This window comes from Artemia sp. Qi Xiang Cuo, chromosome 7 (assembly GCF_049724085.1).
Source record: "Artemia sp. Qi Xiang Cuo chromosome 7, ASM4972408v1, whole genome shotgun sequence".
Lineage (NCBI taxonomy): Eukaryota > Metazoa > Arthropoda > Branchiopoda > Anostraca > Artemiidae > Artemia > Artemia sp. Qi Xiang Cuo.
In genome coordinates, this window is record NC_142800.1 from 77376359 (window position 1) to 77396315 (window position 19957).

At 37.3% G+C, this 19957-nt stretch overlaps 1 protein-coding gene across 1 annotated transcript in view; it reads left to right on the forward strand.

The window, feature by feature from the left end:
- The first annotated feature begins 561 nt into the window (after nt 1–561).
- The window catches only part of LOC148950711 (uncharacterized), a 178475-nt gene continuing 159079 nt past the window's right edge, over nt 562–19957 (forward strand). Inside the window, exons 1-2 of the mRNA XM_089091926.1 lie at nt 562–643; nt 11293–11441. Coding sequence (XP_088948052.1) covers nt 11358–11441 — 84 coding nt within the window. The 5' untranslated portion in view covers nt 562–643; nt 11293–11357. The remainder of the gene's footprint in view (nt 644–11292; nt 11442–19957) is intronic.

Sequence of the window (19957 nt, forward strand, 5' to 3'; positions counted from 1 at the left end):
TGACCAAAACGTTGCAGAAAGCTAGAGATTTTTTCTAGCACAAAAACGGACGGAATTTCCGCACGGATTGCTAAATCTGCATGAATTTCCGCAATGTGTAAACGAACCATGAATCAGCAATATGAATATTTACATCATTTTCTAAACATAGTAGTTTTAAAAAAAAATTTCAGCAAAGCAAATGCACAGCTTTAATTTTGTTCTATGTCAGCTCTAAAAAATTCCCCAGCAGCGGATGCAAAACATAGCTGTGAGGTTCTTGATGTCGCATTGTCTGCTTCAGTTTCTAGCTGGATTTTTTTGTCAGAATCAATTTCCTGCTCTAGCAGCTCTAATGCTTGTTTTGCTGCATTTAGAACTATCGTTTTGATTTTCGTTGCCGTTAAAATTCTATCTCGCTGATTGAAATTCTATCTGTGGTATATAAATTAAGAAAGGTCTTATAAGCCGCTTTTTCGGCTAAAACGACGTTCTTAGAACGGCAAATTAAAAACGCAATTTAAGAGTAAACCAAGGACAACTTTCTAGAACCAAGAACGACGAACGGCCAAAACGAACGCAGCTAATTTGAGGCTATCGAAAATTGAAGTTTTTGAAACTTTTTCATATCACATGCCTAATTGTCTATTCATTGAAAAGCTGGGTATAGTATTGGAACAGTAGGCTACTTCACAAATAGTTAAAATTATAGCCTAATGATCAAACAAGGATTCATAAAAATAAGATTGGCTAAATAAAGTGTGGGGCTTCAACAAATGGCCTCTTTCATCAATTTATTTTGTAGGCTACTTTAGGCTTCGTTTGTTTGTTTAATTTTCTGAGTAATTCCTTTGTCACAGCATTCCTGTTCAATAAGAAGTACAAAATTTAAATTCCATTGGGTTTAGTTATATCTTGAAAGGTTTAGTGACATTTATGATTCAGAAGGGAATCAAGGTGGCCATTGAGTTTTAAAATGTTAGAGGTTAAACATCTGCTTTTTTTATGAGTCTGTAGCTGTTGTTCAGGAGTATTAATGGGAAAAATGCTGGAAAATAAAATATCTAGCCTGGATATTGGATTTCAGATGCAAAATTTGAATAAGCAGCAAATGAGATATAAGCTGAGAATTGGGCCATTGAAAGAAAACATGTTAAGCAAACAATTATTACTTCATAATATACAGAAAAGATGTAGTTGAAACATTTTGAAGGTGCTTCCAGTATACTTTACTTCCTCCTCTAATGTGCATATATATATAGGCTATTGACTAAATTATACATTTCACATGTTTTTATCTATTTATTTATTTTATTTTAAACAAAAACTGAGTAGCCTAAGCTATAGGCCTGTCTTGTTACAAATTAACAGTAAACAAAACAATTATCAACAATACACAGAAGACAATATACAAGAACTGGATCCCTGGGTGTTGATTTTTACCACAATTAACCAATAAACTCCTTAGGTTGAACACATTACAAAAAAATAAGCAAATACATCAGGATGCATAATGAGCCTAATCCATTAAACTCTTTTTAAGTGCACTGATGAAAACAAATCATACAAATAACATAAATATTATGGTTCTTTATGCTGTCTGTCATAAAAAGAGTTTCCAACCAAAGCTGTTTTAAAAGCTGTAAGATTATTTCTTGAAAAATCATGATGAGGTTACATGTTCCATGACATAATAGACCAGTTTACAAAAGAACCCTGTGCAGCCTTTCTTAAAACCCTTTTCTGATACAATTTTAAGAAATTCTGCCATGTGGTTGAACAATGCCTAAACTGATAGAAATCACTAAAAGGAAAATTATTAACACCTTTAATAATTCAAAATGTATTAACTATGTCTAATCTATCCCTCCTGAATTGCAAAGATGGTAGGCTCAAACATCTTAGTCTATGCTCATAAGACAAGCACTTCAAATGAGGAACAAATTTTGATGCCCATTTTTATATTTTTCAATAAGCTGTGAATCAGATTTTCTTGTTGGATTCCACACAGATGTGCATTGTTCAATTATTGGTCACATCATTGTCTTATAGAGCTTAGTAAAGCTTTGCAGGTTCAATCTTCTAAACCCTCTTTTGATACAAAGCAAACTGTAATTAGTTTTATATGATACAGCTAATATTTGTTCATCAAATCTTGATTCATTATCAAAAACAATACCAAGGTTCCTAATGGAATCAACAGAACATATTACAACTTCACCAATAGAATACTGGTATGCTACTGTATTCACTAGATAGTTCACCATGTGGTATTTACCCTGATTAAAAGTCATTGAATTAAATTTACACCAATGCATTTAAATCATCCTGTAGAAGAGCCAAATCATCTGGGCAAGATACACCATTGTAAAGATTTACATCATCTGCAAACATTTTGATTTTACTATGTTGAATTACCTGTGGAAAATCATTTATAAATATACAAAACAGAACTAGTCCTTAGCAACTATCCTGAGGGATTCTACTCAAAACAATACAAAGGTTAGACAAGGCTTTGCCAACCCTAACATTCTGTGACATATGTGTTTGGTAATCTGTAATCCAAGCCAGAGTTCTCAATCCAATTCCATACTTTTGGTATTTTTTCAACAGTAGAGGTATTGATACCTTGTCAAATGCCTTTTAAAATCAACATAAACACAATCAAACTTTTGACCTAAGTCAGCTATCATTTGAAAATCATTAATTACCTCCATTAGCTGAGTATTACAAGACTTGTTTTTCCTAAAACCATGTTGTGCTATATGCCACAGGTTATTTTGTTCAAAATAATTTTGGACCTGATCAGCAGTTAATGTTTCCATGATTCTAGAATAAATTGAAGTGTTTGAAATCGGTCAATAATTACTGAAATCTCATCTTAGTCCACCCTTATGAAGAGGTTTTATCACTGCCTTTTTCTATACAGCAGGGCATTTACCAGAATTTAAATAAGGATTAAAATGAGAAGCAAGAGAACTGGCCATGATCAAATAAGAAATTCTCTGATAACAAATTTATCAAGGAATGCTTTTCACATGCTGTAAATATCATGGGTTTACAGCAAAAAATTAATTTTGACTGCAATTTATCTTTTAAGGAGAGCTGTCCTTAAATATATTGAAAAATAGAAGACAATTAAGCACTGTAACTTCAAGATATATGCAAGGTTTTTTTTTTAAATACTGGCTTGCATTGCATGGAATTGATGCACAGAACACTGCACAGCTCTTAGTGTTTATGCATTAATACTAATTTCAAATTCAAAGTAGAATTGAGGGTTTAAAGACAAAACCAAATATAATTGCTTACCATTCAACATAGTTAATGACTGTATTAAAAAGAATAGATTGTCAAAAAGCAAGGCAGCATGTATAATAATTAATTGGGCTTGTGCTTGAAAGATAAAAGTGTATTTTAATTTGGGTTGATGAATGATAAAATAAAGAAAAAGACAATCCCTACCATGCTTTTTTGCCCTTTATGGTAACCATCAGGAAAGTATATGCAAAGGAATTTAATGTCAAGTAGGCTTATATAATTGATCCAATTACCATTGTAATTAACTTGATCAAAGATAGGTGGCTAAAATACAGACAGTTCAAGCATAACTTATAAATTAAGGGACAAAAATTATGATATTCTGTCCTGTGGAATGTTTGGAGACTGAGTTTTGATACAGTACTCCATGATCAGTGCTCCTTCAAGATGTTGAAAAAGGGGTTTTGTGCATTCTTAAAGAATACAAGCTATTATAATCATATGAGTTTATTTCTTTCAACAGTTTCATTTTTTCAATCTTTCTCTTTGTTTTCCTTCAGTTTGCACACTTTATCTCTTCAATTTTGATGTGTTCATAAATTTCCTTGCAATACAATTGGTACATTTTCTGTCTTGAGGCTACTATTATGATTATCCCCCTCTACTACTGTGTAAATTGTAGAGTTGAATCTCATTTTGTATAAATTAGATGTTTTATATTTGTTGCCTTTTTCTGTTCATCATATTCTATCCTTGGAACTTTCAGTGTTCTTGGGGAGTTCCAATTCATCCAGGCTATTCATTGAATGTGTAAAACTATAATGATATTCATTGCAGATATTGCAGCCATATTTAAAGGATTTTTTTAATTCATTACTTCCATCATTACTACCTGTCATTTTATTGTAGCTATAATAATTTTTTTTTTCAACTGACAGATTGTAGAAATCTCCAGCAGAGGTTGGAGGTCAATAAGGTTGGGCTGAACTTCCAGTAGAAGTAGTGGTGTAGGCATGTTGCTAAACAAGAAGGCAAAGAAATGCCTCACATGTCATAGCCCAATCTCAGATAGACTGCTCAGTGCACGTTTTAACCACTAACATGGAAAGATGACAATCATTGTGTGCTATGCACCAACTAATGTTTCTCAAGATGACAAGAAAGATAATTTTCACTTGGTGTGATAGCAACTCTCTTCCACTTCACCTCAGGATGTACTTGTCCTGGTGGGTGACATCAACACAACAGTATTTGACTCTTATGGAGCTTTCAAGTCTGTAATTGGCACTGTCACCCTGGACAGCTTAAATGATAACAGAACACAATTACTTTAGCTGTGCATCATGCATGAACTGGTCTTTGCTAACACAATGTCTCACAGAAAAAAAAATAATCTATAAGCCAACATGGTACAGCAATAACGGGTGCACTCACAAGATGATCAACTACATTGTAGTCAACCAGATATGGCGACCATCAGTCACAAACTGTCAAACATCCTGTCCTGCCAAACTCGGAAATACTGAACATATATTGGTAGCTGCCAACTTCCATCTAAGTCTAAATACTCAGCTACCAGAGTGACGCCAGCTGAAGTTGGATGTTCAGAAACTCAAGTCAGATGCAATCAAGCCAATGGACTCAGTTGAAATCTAGAATAGGTTTGATGGCCTGAATACCCTTGATGACTCAGATACTCTCTGGTAGTCATACAAGAGCAACACACTAGAAGTTGCTGCTGGTACTTTTGGAGCAAGGAGCTCTCCAAGAAGCCATGGCTGTCACAGGAAGCAGTGCAAATTATTGAACAGTGCAGAAAAGTGTTATACAGGTGGCTAAACAGGTTCAGGAATAAACTAATTCACTGTAATAAGCAACAATTTGTTGATAAAAAAGCTGATAAACTGGAAGAAGCTGCTTGCAAAAGTTATGTTATGTCCCTGTTCAAGTATGTCAGATACCTGAGCAAAGGGAAACCCCCAAAAATAGGAGCAGCAAGATTGGAATCTGATGAAATGTTGGAAGATGAAAGCACACAACTAGAAAAATGGACGAAACACTTTGCAAAGCTACTGAACGCTGATAGAATGGTTGTTGATCCTGACTTGCTGTCGTTCACTGAGCAAACCATACGTGAGACTTATCCAGAGCCTGATCCCCCTTCAGTGGAAGAGATATAGAAAGCCCTGCACAGAGTGAAAAATAACAAGGTGCCTGGAATCTGTGGGATCACTGTTGAGCTGCTGAAATTCAGAGGACCATCAATGGATCTTTGGCTACATATGCTATTCTCCCTTGTCTAGACAGCAGAAGAATAGAAAGAAGGACTAGTCCTTTCTCTTTGAATGTGCAAAGGCAGCAGAAGCGATTGCTTCAATTACAGAGGAATCACACTCCTATCAGTCCCCAATAAGTTGTTTACCATGGCTCTACTGGATAGAAGCACCCAATTTCTCCACAAATTTGGCAAGAGGGTTTAATACCTAATAAGTCTATGGCCAAGTAGATCTTCACCATATTTCAAGTTGTGGAAAAAGGCTGTGAGTTCCAATTTGCAGCATATATTGCCTTTGTTGATTTCAAAGCAGCCTTTGATTTGGTTGACTGTGATTCTCTCTGGTTGAAACTTGGACAAACAGGACTTCTTGACAAGTATTGCTGTCTCTTCAGGGCCCTCTATACTGGTACTAAGATTTCTGTCCAGATAAATGGTTGTCACAGCCCAGAATTCGAAATAAATACTGATGTGAGGCAAAGATATGCTGTTGCCCTCAAACTTTTCAATGCTGTATTCTATTACGTTATGGACAGAACCACAAACTGTCTTTATTTTGGACTACAGTTTGGCGACTGAGTCCTAAGTGATTGCAACTTTGTGGATGATATCACTTTGTTATGCACCTCTGCAGCTGAAGTCAAAGAAGCCCTTACCACACTGTCAGAAGAAGTACCTAAAGTGGGCCTGATCAGCTGAAAAAAGACTTAGATAATGATTATTAACCTGGCAGAGGGAAGCTCAAACTCATCTGCATCCAGCATATTAGGACACTGTTGAAGTTGTGAAATCGTTCATGTATCTTGGCTCCGTCATCATGGACAGCAAATATATTGGAGCTGAAACTGACTCCCATAATGCGAAAGCCACCTCAATCATGGCCCAACTCGGTTGCTCTGTATCATCAAATCCTGGCATTATCTGCAGAACAAAGATGTGTATTTACAACACCATAGTAAACCAAGTTCTTTTTTCCAGTGCTGAGACCTAGCCTGTTGTCATTTTTGTCCAAAAGATCTTAGACGTGGCTCAAACCAAGTTCCTCAGACGAATTGAAGGGATTAAGTGGTATGACTTTGTCTCCAATACCCAACTGCTGTCATTTACCAACTAGACATCTAACTCATGTCAGCTCACTGCATGAACTCTTTGGTGGTTCAGCCACCTAGCCTGCATGCCAGCAGAAACGCCAGCCAGAATTGCCTTTATTTGTGATCCTTTGATGCACAGCTGGAAGCGTCTGCGTGGAAGGCCTCGTTCTAGATGGAAGGACAACCTTGCTCACTTCCTGTCATTAATTGGTAGCACCCCAGACAAAACTATCATGTGAGCACAGGACCGTCTGGGCTGGAGGTGACGAGTGGCTTCTCTCTACACTGGACCATTAGCAGGAGCAGTAAGTCAAGTCATTTGGGGAAATGAGGGTGTTGGAGGATTGTTTCCCACCAATCAGTTTTGACTCTTAAAAAAGGAACTTGAACTTCAATTTCCAATCAAATGAGACTTCTCCAACGTTTTTGCGACCACCCCTCCCATAAAATCATTATGGAGCATAACTTACAACACTTTACCCTGGACTCTGGGGATTTGTGTCGACCCTGGAGTTTATTCTTATCTGATCTTTGGACCATTTTGAGCAAAATGGTTATCTAAAATTTTGATTGGATGCAATTGTTGAAATGAGGGGGATTGGGGTGGGTCTATTTGCCCTCCAATCATTTAAGGCTCTTAAAAAGAGAACTAGAACTCCGATTTCTGATCAAATGAGCCTCCTCCGAAGTTTGTACGACCACACTTTCCATATATAGTAGGGTGAATCGGGGAAAGTCCGACAGTGGGGTAAGTCCGATACCGGCCTTCAACTTGTCTATGGTCCATTGTATCTGTGGGAGGCTTTCATATTTTCTTCCATAATAGTAGCAGTAGGCAACAGTGCCATCAACTTCCGGCAGAGTTAGCACGCCTTCTATTCAGAGGGTTTTGAAATTTTTTGGACGGCGTTTTTTTAGGAACACAGGTAACTGACTTTACTTTAACTTATGTAGATTATAAAGTAAGAGAGATAGAGAATTTTTTTTTAATTTCTTAGAAACTAAAAGACCAGGAGCATCTTCCTGATTTTTTAAAACAAGCTAATGTTATTAGTTGAACAGATAAGAGGGGTGTTGGTCTTACCCCCGAAAAAGCCCATCTGGGGGAAGTCCAACATGTTGGTCTTACCCCCTACAGGGGACGTTTGGCTGGGGTGTTGGACTTACCCCATGTTACCATAGATGGATATTTTAAATGGTAGAACAGATTCTAAGCTTTAGATAATAAGGGTTGAAGCCAGTAACCATCCTTAGATGGCTCTACTAACTTAATGGAATGTAGTGTTGTGTTGATCATTCATGTATTGCAGTTCTGTGCCTGCTTTCGTTTATCTTTCTCCCTTGTAATTTTTTTCGTCTTAAACTTTACTTGTGACCTGCCGTGAAAAAAGTGTAGCAAAGTAGAAATTCTACTTGGCATGTATCAAATTTGTTGGCAGATTTTGTCTGAAAATAACCTTTTTACATATAAAATACTATACACCATTAGCAGTATTAAAATAAATATGAGAGAGTACTTTAATATGATTAAATATGATTCAGAAAACTATTGATATTTCTAACCACAAGCTATACTAAGTTACATTTGTTACTTTTCTGCAAATTTTACCTATAGAAATACTTTTTGCTCAAAGAAAAGCTGTCAAAACACGGATTTTGCTGCTAAAGTGTTGGCAGCTTTTGGAATTCTGCTACTGGCAGTTTTGGAATTTTTTGCACACCTGCTTGTGACAGATTTTTGAATACATTCATCAATTCATTCATAATTCCCCTTCGAATAAATTCATCCATTCATTCATAATTCCTTTGTCTTTTCTAGATGCCTAGAAATTATGTTTAGAAAACACAACGCGGGGTTGGAGGAACATCTGATGCAACTCAGCTACAAAACGCGCTAGCAGAGATATCTTCAAAGAGAATGTCTATGCTACAGGCTTCCAAAGTATTTCAGATACCGCCCACTACCTTGCATGACCATCTTATGAAGAAGACAAAAGTAAAAAAACCAGTTTCTGGTGGAGGGAGGAGCCAAGAAATTCCTGCTGAAATAGAAAAAGATATGGCTCAGGGTCTCAGAATACTTGAAAAGTGGGGCATAGGTCTCAGCAAGCAGGAATTTTTTGACCAAGTCCAAGACTATCTCATCAAGAACAAAGTTCAAACTAGATTTAAGGACAACAAACCTGGTCATGACTGGTGGGTGGGGTTCAAGTGCCGAAACAAAATTTCACTAAAGAAACCTGAAAGGTTAGAAAACAAAAGACTTTTGCAGCAATCTGATCCCTTCATAATGTATGGTTTTTATGAGCTGTTGTATGAAACTGCCATGGCGATGGATATTCTTGACAAGCCCCAGTGCTGGTTTAATTTGGACGAGACATCTTTCTGCAGGGATCCTGGCAACACGAAAGTTGCTGGAGCCAAAGGCTCACCAGCCACTAGTAGAACAGGTGGTAATGGACGTGAAAATACAACTGTCCTTGCTTGTATCAGTGCAAACGGAGAAAAACTCCCACCTTTAATTGTTTTCTCTGCAAAGAATACCTGGACCTCGTGGATACCTGTAGATGGAGCTTACCCTGGTGCATCTTACTCATCTACCAATAAAGGGTGGATGACGTCTGATCTCTTTATGAACTGGTTTGAAATCCAGTTTCTTCCTCATGTAAAGGGAAAGGCACTTCTCATCTTAGATGGACATGGCTCACATCTTTCTCTTGCTCTTGCAAAACTTGCAAACGAAAATAACGTGACAATTCTCAAGCTACCTCCACATGCATCCCACATGCTTCAACCTCTCGATAAAGTGGTTTTCAAGGGACTGAAAACGTCTTATGATCAGAATCTCTCGAAATGGCAGAGGGAGCACCCTGGCAACATTCTGTCGAAGAAGGATTTTGTATGTCTCTTATCAAAAGTATGGGATACCTATCTCACTCCTAGTCTGATCGAAAAGTCGTTCAAAGCAACTGGAATCTTTGATCTGAGTGTTCCAATGAGAGTAAACCCTTCCGTAATTGACCAGACAAAGTTTGAACCCACCAAGTTGAGACGCTATGCACAAATGAAAAAGGAGTAAGAGGAAAATTCAGGCACATCTAAAGTCACAACCACCGTCAACACTGAACTAGAAAAAATTACCTTTTCTGTTACCATTAGTCCAAGGAAGTTGCTTGGCAACCAATCAAAAACTTTTGAAGAGATTCTTCTTGACTCAATCAAGCGGCCCGACCTACCATCAGTTTCAGGAATAAAAAAACGGAAGACAATTGCAAGAGAGGCAGAAGTGATAACATCAAAAGAGCATCTAGAGGTGCTTAAGAGGGAAGAAAATCTGAAAGCAAAAGGCAAAGGGAAGAAGAAAAGTTCAGATGGGAAGGGTATAAAATCGAAAAAAAAATTCTTCCTAAGAGGGAAGCCAATAGAGATATGGGTGATAGCGAATCAGACATCAGCCTTGAACTTGGCTCTGATGAGGATGAGCAGAGTATTCAAGATACTATTCAAGAAAGTGACAGTGATGACAAGGAGACACCCAATAAGCAAAAGATTGTTCCCAAGCTAAATGAGTACTATGCAGTTAGATACGATGCCAGGAATGACGAACAAGGTTGGTACATAGGAAGGGTTCTAGACTTTCCTGACGAGGGAAAAGTTAAGCTCAAGTTTCTTCACTTCTTGAGCCTTGCCACCTACTCTTTCAATTGGCCAAAGAAAGACGATATCGATACTGTGGATGACAAATACATTTTTGCAGGACCAGTAAACTTAGTGGGAACCGGACCATTTGAAATACCCCAAATCCGTCAGGTTATTGTATCGTACAAGGCAGTTACTGGCAAGCGTCAGTAGATCTTTGTTTTATGCCCATACACGTAAGCTACAACATATATGAGTCACTTTTTGTATCTGAAGTCAAAGCATAATTTGTGTGATATGTTTTTCTTTTTTAAAATACAATCAATCATTTACATTCAGTGATTTGTGCACCTCGGCTATGATACTTGTAACGTTTATTTGTTGGGTAAGTCCGACACTGTCGGAGTTACCCCACAGCAGCAGAAAAAAGTATGGTCTGGCCTTTTGATGCCAGTCAGTTTGACATAAAAATTGTTTGCTTATGGACTTATAGTGATTCCTCAATGCCCTTTAAGATGGTGAAGTCATATTATTTTTGACATATTGTTGAAAAAAGCTAGGAGGATATGTTGCACTTCTCCCAAAGCTGGGGTAAGTCCAACATAGCAGACTCCACCAACTTTGAGACCTGGTGATGGGCTACAAGCAAAGTATATGGGAAAATCAGAAAGTGAATAATATGGAAAACTGTTGTAACAAAAAGGTTGATAGAAGATGATATGAGATACTCATAAAAAAAAATCTTGAGAGTCAATTTAACAAAAAAAAACATGTTAAGGTGTCGGACTTTCCCCGATTCACCCTACCTCAGGGAAAAATAAATAAATAATGAAACATTGAAGGCTTATGACCTTCACTATAGGCAACGCTATAGTGTTGCCTCTGAAGTACATGGGATGTTTCTTGCTCTCTTCTAAGTCTGCACAAACGCATAGAGTATGATTTGCTTTTTATGTTTTTATGTATGACTGTTGCTATGGCTTCCTTAGAGATAGTTTTATTATTCTGATTTTGACAGTTTTACTAAGGTAGAACTCTTTTTTGCAGTGCTTGCTCTGCTCAATGACAAGTCTACAATTTTCTAAATTGGTACTTACTTATTGTACTTGATTATGGATAAGAATCTTCAAAACCAATGTACAGCTGATGATGGTTCAGTTTTTCATGAAAGTCACGAAGGAGAGAATGAATCAAAGGTAAGATTTTTTATTTCTACATTTATTTTTAAGTTCAATATTGAAGGTTGCTAGGGATATTCCTCCAGTCACAACTCTCTTTGCGTTTTTGGTTTTTATGATGAATGCTTGTATTTGTTTAGCTTGCTCCCTTTTTTCTTCTTTTTTTCAACAGTAGTGTTCAAAAAAGTCGGAATTGTCGACACTATTGATAGTCAGGGAGCAACAGGAGAGAAAGATCAATATTTGTGGTCTTGGTGATAAGGATGCAGCAAAATGTTTGAGAAAACAAAACGTAATGTAAGTGATTATTCTGAATACGAAAATTCATATGATATAAAAAATGAATAAAAAATTCCTAACTACTCAATTCCTTCTCAAGTTTAAGAAAATTGAATAAGGTTCAGTACTCTTGAGCCTTTTACAAAATTTACTCTTGAGCCTTTTACAAATTTTACAATTTTACTTTTATATTTTTTTTATTCAGTTGTAGTCATTAAAAATTTACAAAAAAATATAACATAACTTATAGCGTTTACTGAATAATCTTGGTACACATTGAAAATTTGCGTGTCTTTTTTATTAATGGATTTGATAGGAAATTTATCATTCGAAACAGGAGTGATCTAGAAATTCTTATTTCTTATTACCCTTTTTATTTTTAAATATCAGCAAAGAAACAGGGACCCAATGTTTGCTCGGATAAACATAGACTTCTATCCAACACGCAAGCACCTGTTCCATTGGATATGTGTGACTTAGCCAAACAGAAAACTCATTCGATGCAATAGAATCTGCTACTTGAGTGAAGCCTGACTTGACTGATTGATTACCTGGCAGAGATGCAGGATTTACCCCCAAGGGTATATCAGGCATTCTGCAACGGACTGTTCAGTGTGAAGAGATGAAATGCTACATTTAATTGCGTATCCCCTGATTATGCGATAGAATCCACTATTAATTTGGATTCAAAGATGGAGGGTGGAATGACAAAGATTACTATGAATCAGTTGTCACTTGTGAAGTGGACCTCAGCTCTTCATTTTTATGTCTCAGTCTCAGCTACATTCAGAGTGATGCTATGCATTGCACCTTAAAGTAACTTTGACATCCCTCACCACCAAGATCAGCCTTCTGTTATCATCCAGCTGCAAAAAGCTGTTGAAAAAGTGAACTCTATTCTACAATCCGGGCTTAATCCTTTTCGATGAAGTGATGACGGTTTGCTCAATAGCCAAGTCTCATGAGACAATAGCGAGATTGCTGGTAGTCTTTTTGAAGTGTGAGCTATTGGAAATATAACGCTTGAATGCTACTTGTATGGAGATAAGCTCTTTTAGCAACATTAAGATCATGAATAATGAACAGGAGAAACAGAAAAAGAAACTCAGAATTTTCTGTGGTGTAAATAGTCTTATCATTATCGAACTTGTCAAAAGGGTATTGGTGAGTTTTGACATGCCTGGGGACACAGCCCTTCACCATCTGAAGAATTTGATTTTTCATGGGCTTCTCTTATATACATTTTCTATGTTGTATAGAAGTGCCATTCCTGGGAAGGTTATGTTTTGGTCAGGAACCGAGTCTGATCTTCTGGGGTACTCGAAAACATAAAGCAGTTTGAATTAGTGGCTCCTTAAGGTCAAGACTAGCAGTGATTCCATTCATTCAAGGGTTATAGACTTGATGCCACGCATCACAAACCATTGGCGCCCATAAGCTGAATTCCAGGCGGGGGGGGGGGGGCAAACCGGGTCTAATTGGCACTTTTAATGCTATATAATAGAAATCTCAAAAATACAAAACTAAGGCAGCATCATTCAGCCAGGGGGGGGGGGCTCCCCCTGCCCCCTTATGGGCGCCTATGTCACAAACCATTTACCAACTGAAGCGCAAACCATTAAAAGCTACGGAAAACGAATATTTTCTAGTCTTGTGTCCTTTAACGCTGACGTTAAAGAACTCGGTGTCCTCTCAATTATACATGATAGACTAATTGGATATGGTGACAAAGAACGTACTCTGATCTGCTTGAAGGACTGTGACGGTTGTCATGAGCAGAGAGGTTCTCTATATAAAATTTGCAGCATTTCTAGGTAAATACTGAAAACTACATGATCGAAACTCGATAATATCATTTTCCATGGCAAAAGTAAAACGGATAGAGCTTTTATTTGACTAACTCAAAAACTTAGTCCATGTGCTTCAAACAGGTTTAGCTATCTATATCCTTGGGGCTTTCAAGACAGAATGAAAACAGCGATGCTCAGCGGAAGTAGAAGCATTGATACAGACTTTGAACAGCTTTTGAGTTGTACCCATGAAGAGGCTGATACTAGAGATATGTTGAGCATGTTGGACTGTTTGAAGAGGGATACTTAACTTTATTTTTATTAGCAAGAAAGTCATTGTTACTGCATATGGTAGATATTCATAGCTCTCTTATGAATTGCGAGTACATTTATGCCATTGACAACTTGAGCTCAAATATTTTTCACTATTTGATGCAGCCTTTGAGTGTCATGCTAAGAATATTTGCCCCCAGTTGGACATTTTTTATCAAGTGAACTGACCAAACCACCAGTTTCTATATATCCCATAGTTGGGCTGGACATTTCAGAACGGTTAGGTTTGGCTAGAAAAGTCCACTGTTAAGGCATTTCCAAATGGTGTTGCTCTGTATCAAGATTTGTTTACCTACAGGAAAAGGGCTTTTTGATCTACTTAGTGGCTTTGGTGGGAAATGCTTGAATGCTTCTTCTATACTTCATAAGTAATTTTTCTAGTTCTATAGTTCTTAAAGTTTCTTCTGTTCATAATCTAGACTCAAAAGGAAACAATTGAAATATCCAGCCCGTTTTTTTAAGTTTACTTTTTTTAAGTACACTACTCGAAATAGCTAATAACTGCAATTAGAACAGCACTCCAGTCTTTTTTGCTCATATTATTAGTAATTTTACTTTGGTGTTAACTTCAAGGTCATGTATGTAAATATTTTATTAGCGAGAAACCGCCTAAACCTTGCGGTTTACTTTGTGGGTATATGTGGGGGATGTATGAATGTTCCATCTAGTTGTAATTTGGGCTCAGATGGATAAGTCCCATATGTTTGGCTATTATCTTAGCTGAGATTATCTATTATATGCCGAGATACATTTTGGAAATGCAATGATGAATTCTGCACGTTAAAAAGGGACAAAATGGATAACTTAACATCCTCATTCTGGGGGATGTGGAGGCATGCTATGCGCGGGGCCAATATTTTAGAACTTGTGACTATTTTGAATAACATTGCTTTTTAATATTTCTATCAATGTAAAGAGGAACACCTGAAAGGAAAAGCGGAGGGGGTCTGGTTGCTTTCCGTTCATTCCTGAACTTCCCTCTCAACATGATTTTGGAGTTCCAACTTAATACCCTCAGCCTTTCCTTAGATATTGTTATTGCACCCTTTTGACAGCCCTCCTTCATATAGTGTGTTTTGATTTTGTTTGACACCCTCCATTCACGTTTTCTAAAGAATTTATCTTAATACCCTTATCCTTTTTGGAGACTCACGACAAGTTTGCTTCCTCATATATAAACAAAGGACATCTAATGTAACGCACATTCTTGCCCTAGGGCTGTGGATAATATTGTTATCCCCAGAAGCATAGTTATTTGACTTTCAGGTTATTTTGAACTAGAGGGCTATGTCAAAATTTTGATTAGATGTCTTTGGGGACATTGCAGCTAAAAAGTTCATGGAAGTGAGGCTGGTAGTCCTTCCACCATTTTTAACATCCTCTTCAACATGTCCTGAAAGTTTAGAATTAATACCTTCAGCTGTCCTCCAGATATTGTAAATACAGCCGTTTTGAAAAACTGGATACAAATGGCATCTTTTGATTTAGTTAAACAGGCCCCTTAAATATTCTCCGAAGTTTTGCCTTAATACACATATCCTTTTTCGAACACCATCAGAATCAAACCTGCCCCCGTTTCCTAATGACAAGTTCTGCACTGAAAATGTGTAAATTGTATTTTAACAATCCTTGCTCAGGGGGCTTTTGGAGGTATTGCACCCCTAGAGGCATAGATACTAGACCTATTGCCTATTCTGAACAAAATATTTTTTTTAAATTTTGATCAGTTTTGAGGAAAGGGGACATATAAAAAGGACAAGGGGGCTTTTAGTCGTTCAATCACTTTTCAACACCCCTTCAACTTACCTTGTTTGGTTTCAACTTTATAACCTTAGCCATTTCTTAGATATATCTGACACGCCCTTTTGACAACCAGCATGTGCATACCTTGTTTTGACTGTGTTCGGTATTGCTCTCTAAACCTGTGGAGGGTCATGGCATTCCCATAGGCATAATCGTTTGACCTTTTGAGTATTTTGAACAAGATGACTATTTAAAAATATTTATTGAGTTTTTTGGAGAAAGTGCAGCTAAAGAGGACACGGGAAGGGGGTGGGGAGCCTTCTAACCTCTTTAAGACATCCCCCTTAACATGACCTTAAATCTTCAACTAAATACCCTTAGTCGTTCTTATGAAATTGTAGACAGGGCTTCCACTATCCCCGAATTTTCGGGGATTTCCCCGAAAGTCTATTTGTCTCCCCGAAAAAAAATTTGGTTCCCCGAATCCCCGAAATTTTCCCACCCCTAGTGACTATCCCTAGAAAACATTACTTTACATACCATGATTTTTCACTACTCTCTTGGTCGTTAATTTTCGTCTCCTTTGTTACTTTGCATAGAAACCAGACCGATACAATTTAATTATAGACGGTTCTTTATATGTTCACAAAAGTATCACTTTCTTTTATCTAGATTAAATCATTTGAATGCAGTATTTCAAATGCTATAAGATTCATAAATTTACATCATTCGTGGTCAAGCAATCTTGACAAAATTAGCCAAGAATTATTCTTGAAGTTGTTTAACGGAACGCTCAGTTAGAATTGTTTAGAAAGCCGAATCATTAGTTTAAATTTGGTTTCGTTTTGTTATTTTTGGTTTTGGACATACTGTATTAATGTTTTATGCTTAATGATTGAACGCATAATATATTGAAGGAATTGATCTTTTTGCCAGGAATTCTTACCATTTAAATTTTTGTTTCATTCGGTGTGTAAAATTAAGTTCTTTTCTTTTTTATCTGAGAATTGTTTTTATCATATCACCTTTTATTCTCAAACGTATTCACTCGGCACTCCTTTCACAATTATTATTCTGGTCCCTTTAACTGTGTAATATTTTCAGTGGGCGTAATATTTTAAACTGCAGTTTTAGGAACTTTTTAGGGTCTTGCAAACCTGTTAACTCTGGATCTTTTTACGGTCTTGCAAAACTCTGGCAAATTAATAATGTATTATGAATGAATCCAACATCTGATGAAACAAAACTATGTAAACTGGAAAAATATTGATGGCGTCTTAGCAATAATTTCACTTTTTGAAATGAAATTAGATTATATTAAATTATACTAAAAAATAACCTTATATGACGTAATAAGTGAATGCAATATTTACACATGCTTATCTTCCAACAAGATAATATGAGAAATACATAATTACAAGAATCAGTTTTGTACGAAAAACTGCCTTTTTCTATGACAGTATAGTAGCAAGTGTAGGCAAAGAAAATTTTACGGAAAATATATTCTGCTCAAATTCGGGGTAGCCAAGTAAATTTGATTAAATATCTAAGGCCTACCTTTACAACTTCTAATGCTTGAACAATTAATAACCCTGTATGAAGGCTAATTCTGAGATAGAAAAAAATAAAGAAAATATGGCATGATTTATTTTTACCTAGGAACTATCCCTAAATACAATCTTCTTACCATACAAAAATGCACCACTCTCTCCCCCGCCTAATGAAGAAAATTTAGCTATAGACTATGTAAAAGGTCGGGGAGTAAGGGATTTGATCGGAAGTAACCCCAAAAATATTATCCATATGAAAATTTACGTTACAGCTTAAAGTAAAAATTTGGTTATTAGGCTCATATTGTTTTAATAATAATAATAATAATATAATGCAAAACAAATAGGCCACAGGGCCTCTACAAAAATCTTTTAAATTGAAACAAATTGTAGGCACTTTCACCGTAGTATTTGTCCAGTTACTGCTTGAACGAGTTTAATGAGTTGGCATTGATGACTTCAAAGGGGAGTTTGTTCCAGTGTTGTGTTACTCGGTTCTTGAACGCCCAACGGCCGATGTCCTTTTGGAACCTGTCATCTTGAAGCTTGAGGTTGTGACCGCAGAGGTTCGAGTGGCTGAAGCTGAGAACATCGGTAACCTGGATATTTTTATAAGCGTCGTAGCGAAGTTTGTATACCTCAGTGAGGTATTCTTGGTGCAGTTGATAAGCTAGTGAAGGAAGTTTTAGCTTGTAGAGCCCATCTTTATAGGGTAAGTTTCTCAGAGTCAGAGAGAACTTCGTTATTCGTCTTTGAACTTTTTCAAGAGCTTCGATGTCTTTGTTGTAAAAGGGACGTGTAGTGCAATGACCATATTCAAGGATTGGCCGTACCAAAGCTTTGTAGAGAAGGCAAAGGGTCTTATCATTTCCAAAAGTGAAGTTGCGCCTTAAAACTCCTGCACCACGATTTGCTTTCCCAATAATGCTGTTGTAGTGGGCCTGGAAGTCGAGGTTGCTGTCAATGACAACTCCCAAGTCGCGCTCCTCCTGGCATGATGTGATTGGTAAGTCTCCTAGTCGATATTCATAGTGGATAGTAGGTTTCCCTATCGTTAGCTTGTGGCTTTTGTCGATATTGATTTCCATCAGCCAGTTGGACATCCAACTATTGAGCTTTTCAAGGTCCTCTTGCAGAGATAGTGCAATGGCAGCTGTTTTGATTACTTTATGCAGCTTGGTGTCATCTGCGTACAGTAGAATCTCAGAGTTGATACCTTCTACTAGATCATTGAGATACAGGTTAAATAAGAGAGGGCCAAGGACCGAGCCCTGGGGAACACCGCTGATTACCTCTACTTCAAGTGTGCTCGAAACTCCGTCTGCTCATACTGTTTGAGACCTTCCAATAAGAAACTGTTCAATACAATCAACTGTGGTTCCCAGACCAAGGTTGCGGAGTTTGTATAAGAGGCGACGATGAGGTTCTTTGTCAAAGGCCTTTTTAAGGTCTATGTAAATGACATCGACTTGATAAACCTTGTTTGCGTGTATTTTTCAGTTTTCCCCTGCAATAAGAAGCTGTGACTCTGCAGAACTTCTTTTCAAAAACCCAAATTGCTTGCTAGTGATTATCTTTCTTTTGCTCATGTGTTCAAGGATGTGGTCAAATATGATAGATTCCAGTATTTTTCAGGTTATGCAGGTTAGACTGATTGGCCGGTAATTTAAAGGATCTTGGTGGTTTACCTTTTTGTGCAATGGTATCACCGTTGCCTTTTTCCAGATACTAGGGAGTTCATTCGACTGTAAGAATTTTTAAAAAGTCATCAGTAGGGGTTCCGCAGTTAGATCTGTTGTTTCTTTTAATACTCTGGGATGAAGTCCATTTGGACCTGGTGATTTGCTTATCTCTAGCTCTTTGAGTTTCTTCAGGACCACGTGTAGGTCTATCTTGACCCTGGGTGTTTGGTCAGAGACTATGGTCTGCAGGGTTGGTAGTGAGGACTGAATAGGTTCCTAGGTGAAAACAGTACTGAAACACGTGTTTAGTAAATCTGCTTTTTCTGCAGATCTTTCAATCAGGAGTCCTTTCGTAGGTCTTTTTAAGCCTGGAATATCTGCTTCGCAATGTGTTTAGAATGTATGTGTTTCCAAAACATTCTGGGGTTTGTCTTGATAGATTCTGCAAGGTTTTGTTCTCAAATGCTAGCTGCTTGTCTGGTTTGTCGCCTCACCTTATTTCGTAGCTTTCGGTAGGATCTTGCTTTGAGAGGGCTCGACTGGTCAGCTAAATAATTTTTCCAACAGGCTTGCTTTTTCTTGATGAGGACCAAAACAGCGTGTGGTAGGGTTGGTCTTTTATAATTTTTGGCAACTGGTACGTGTTTCTCCTCAGCCTGAGACATGACGGAGAGGAATTTGGAGTACATTTCCTTACAGCTTTCAGTCGAACTGAACTCTTTTCCCCAATCCACTGTGCTGAGGTCATTGCGCATCCCAGCGAAGTCTGCTCTGTTGCAATTTTTTCTTGGTGTTTTTTTGTCTTTTCTGCTATTAGCCAAAATCTGGAAATCTACGATACCGTGATTAGATTTTCCCACCAGTGCTATTTGGCGGATGTCCTCTATCAGTTCTGAATTATCTGTCAGCAGCTTATCCAATATACTTGGTCTATCCATACCACTGGTTCGGGTGGGTTCTAAGATCAGAGAGTTATTCACCACTTCTAAGAATTTCGCCTCGGGTGATGTTTGTTGTGCGAGTGCATGTGATGTCTAGACCAGTTGATTTTCGGTAGGTTGAAATCGCCTAGGATGACTACATTTTATAAGTTATTATCAAAGTTATTTTCTTGTCAAGTTTTATATATTTTCGGACCTATTTATCACGAACAGTTG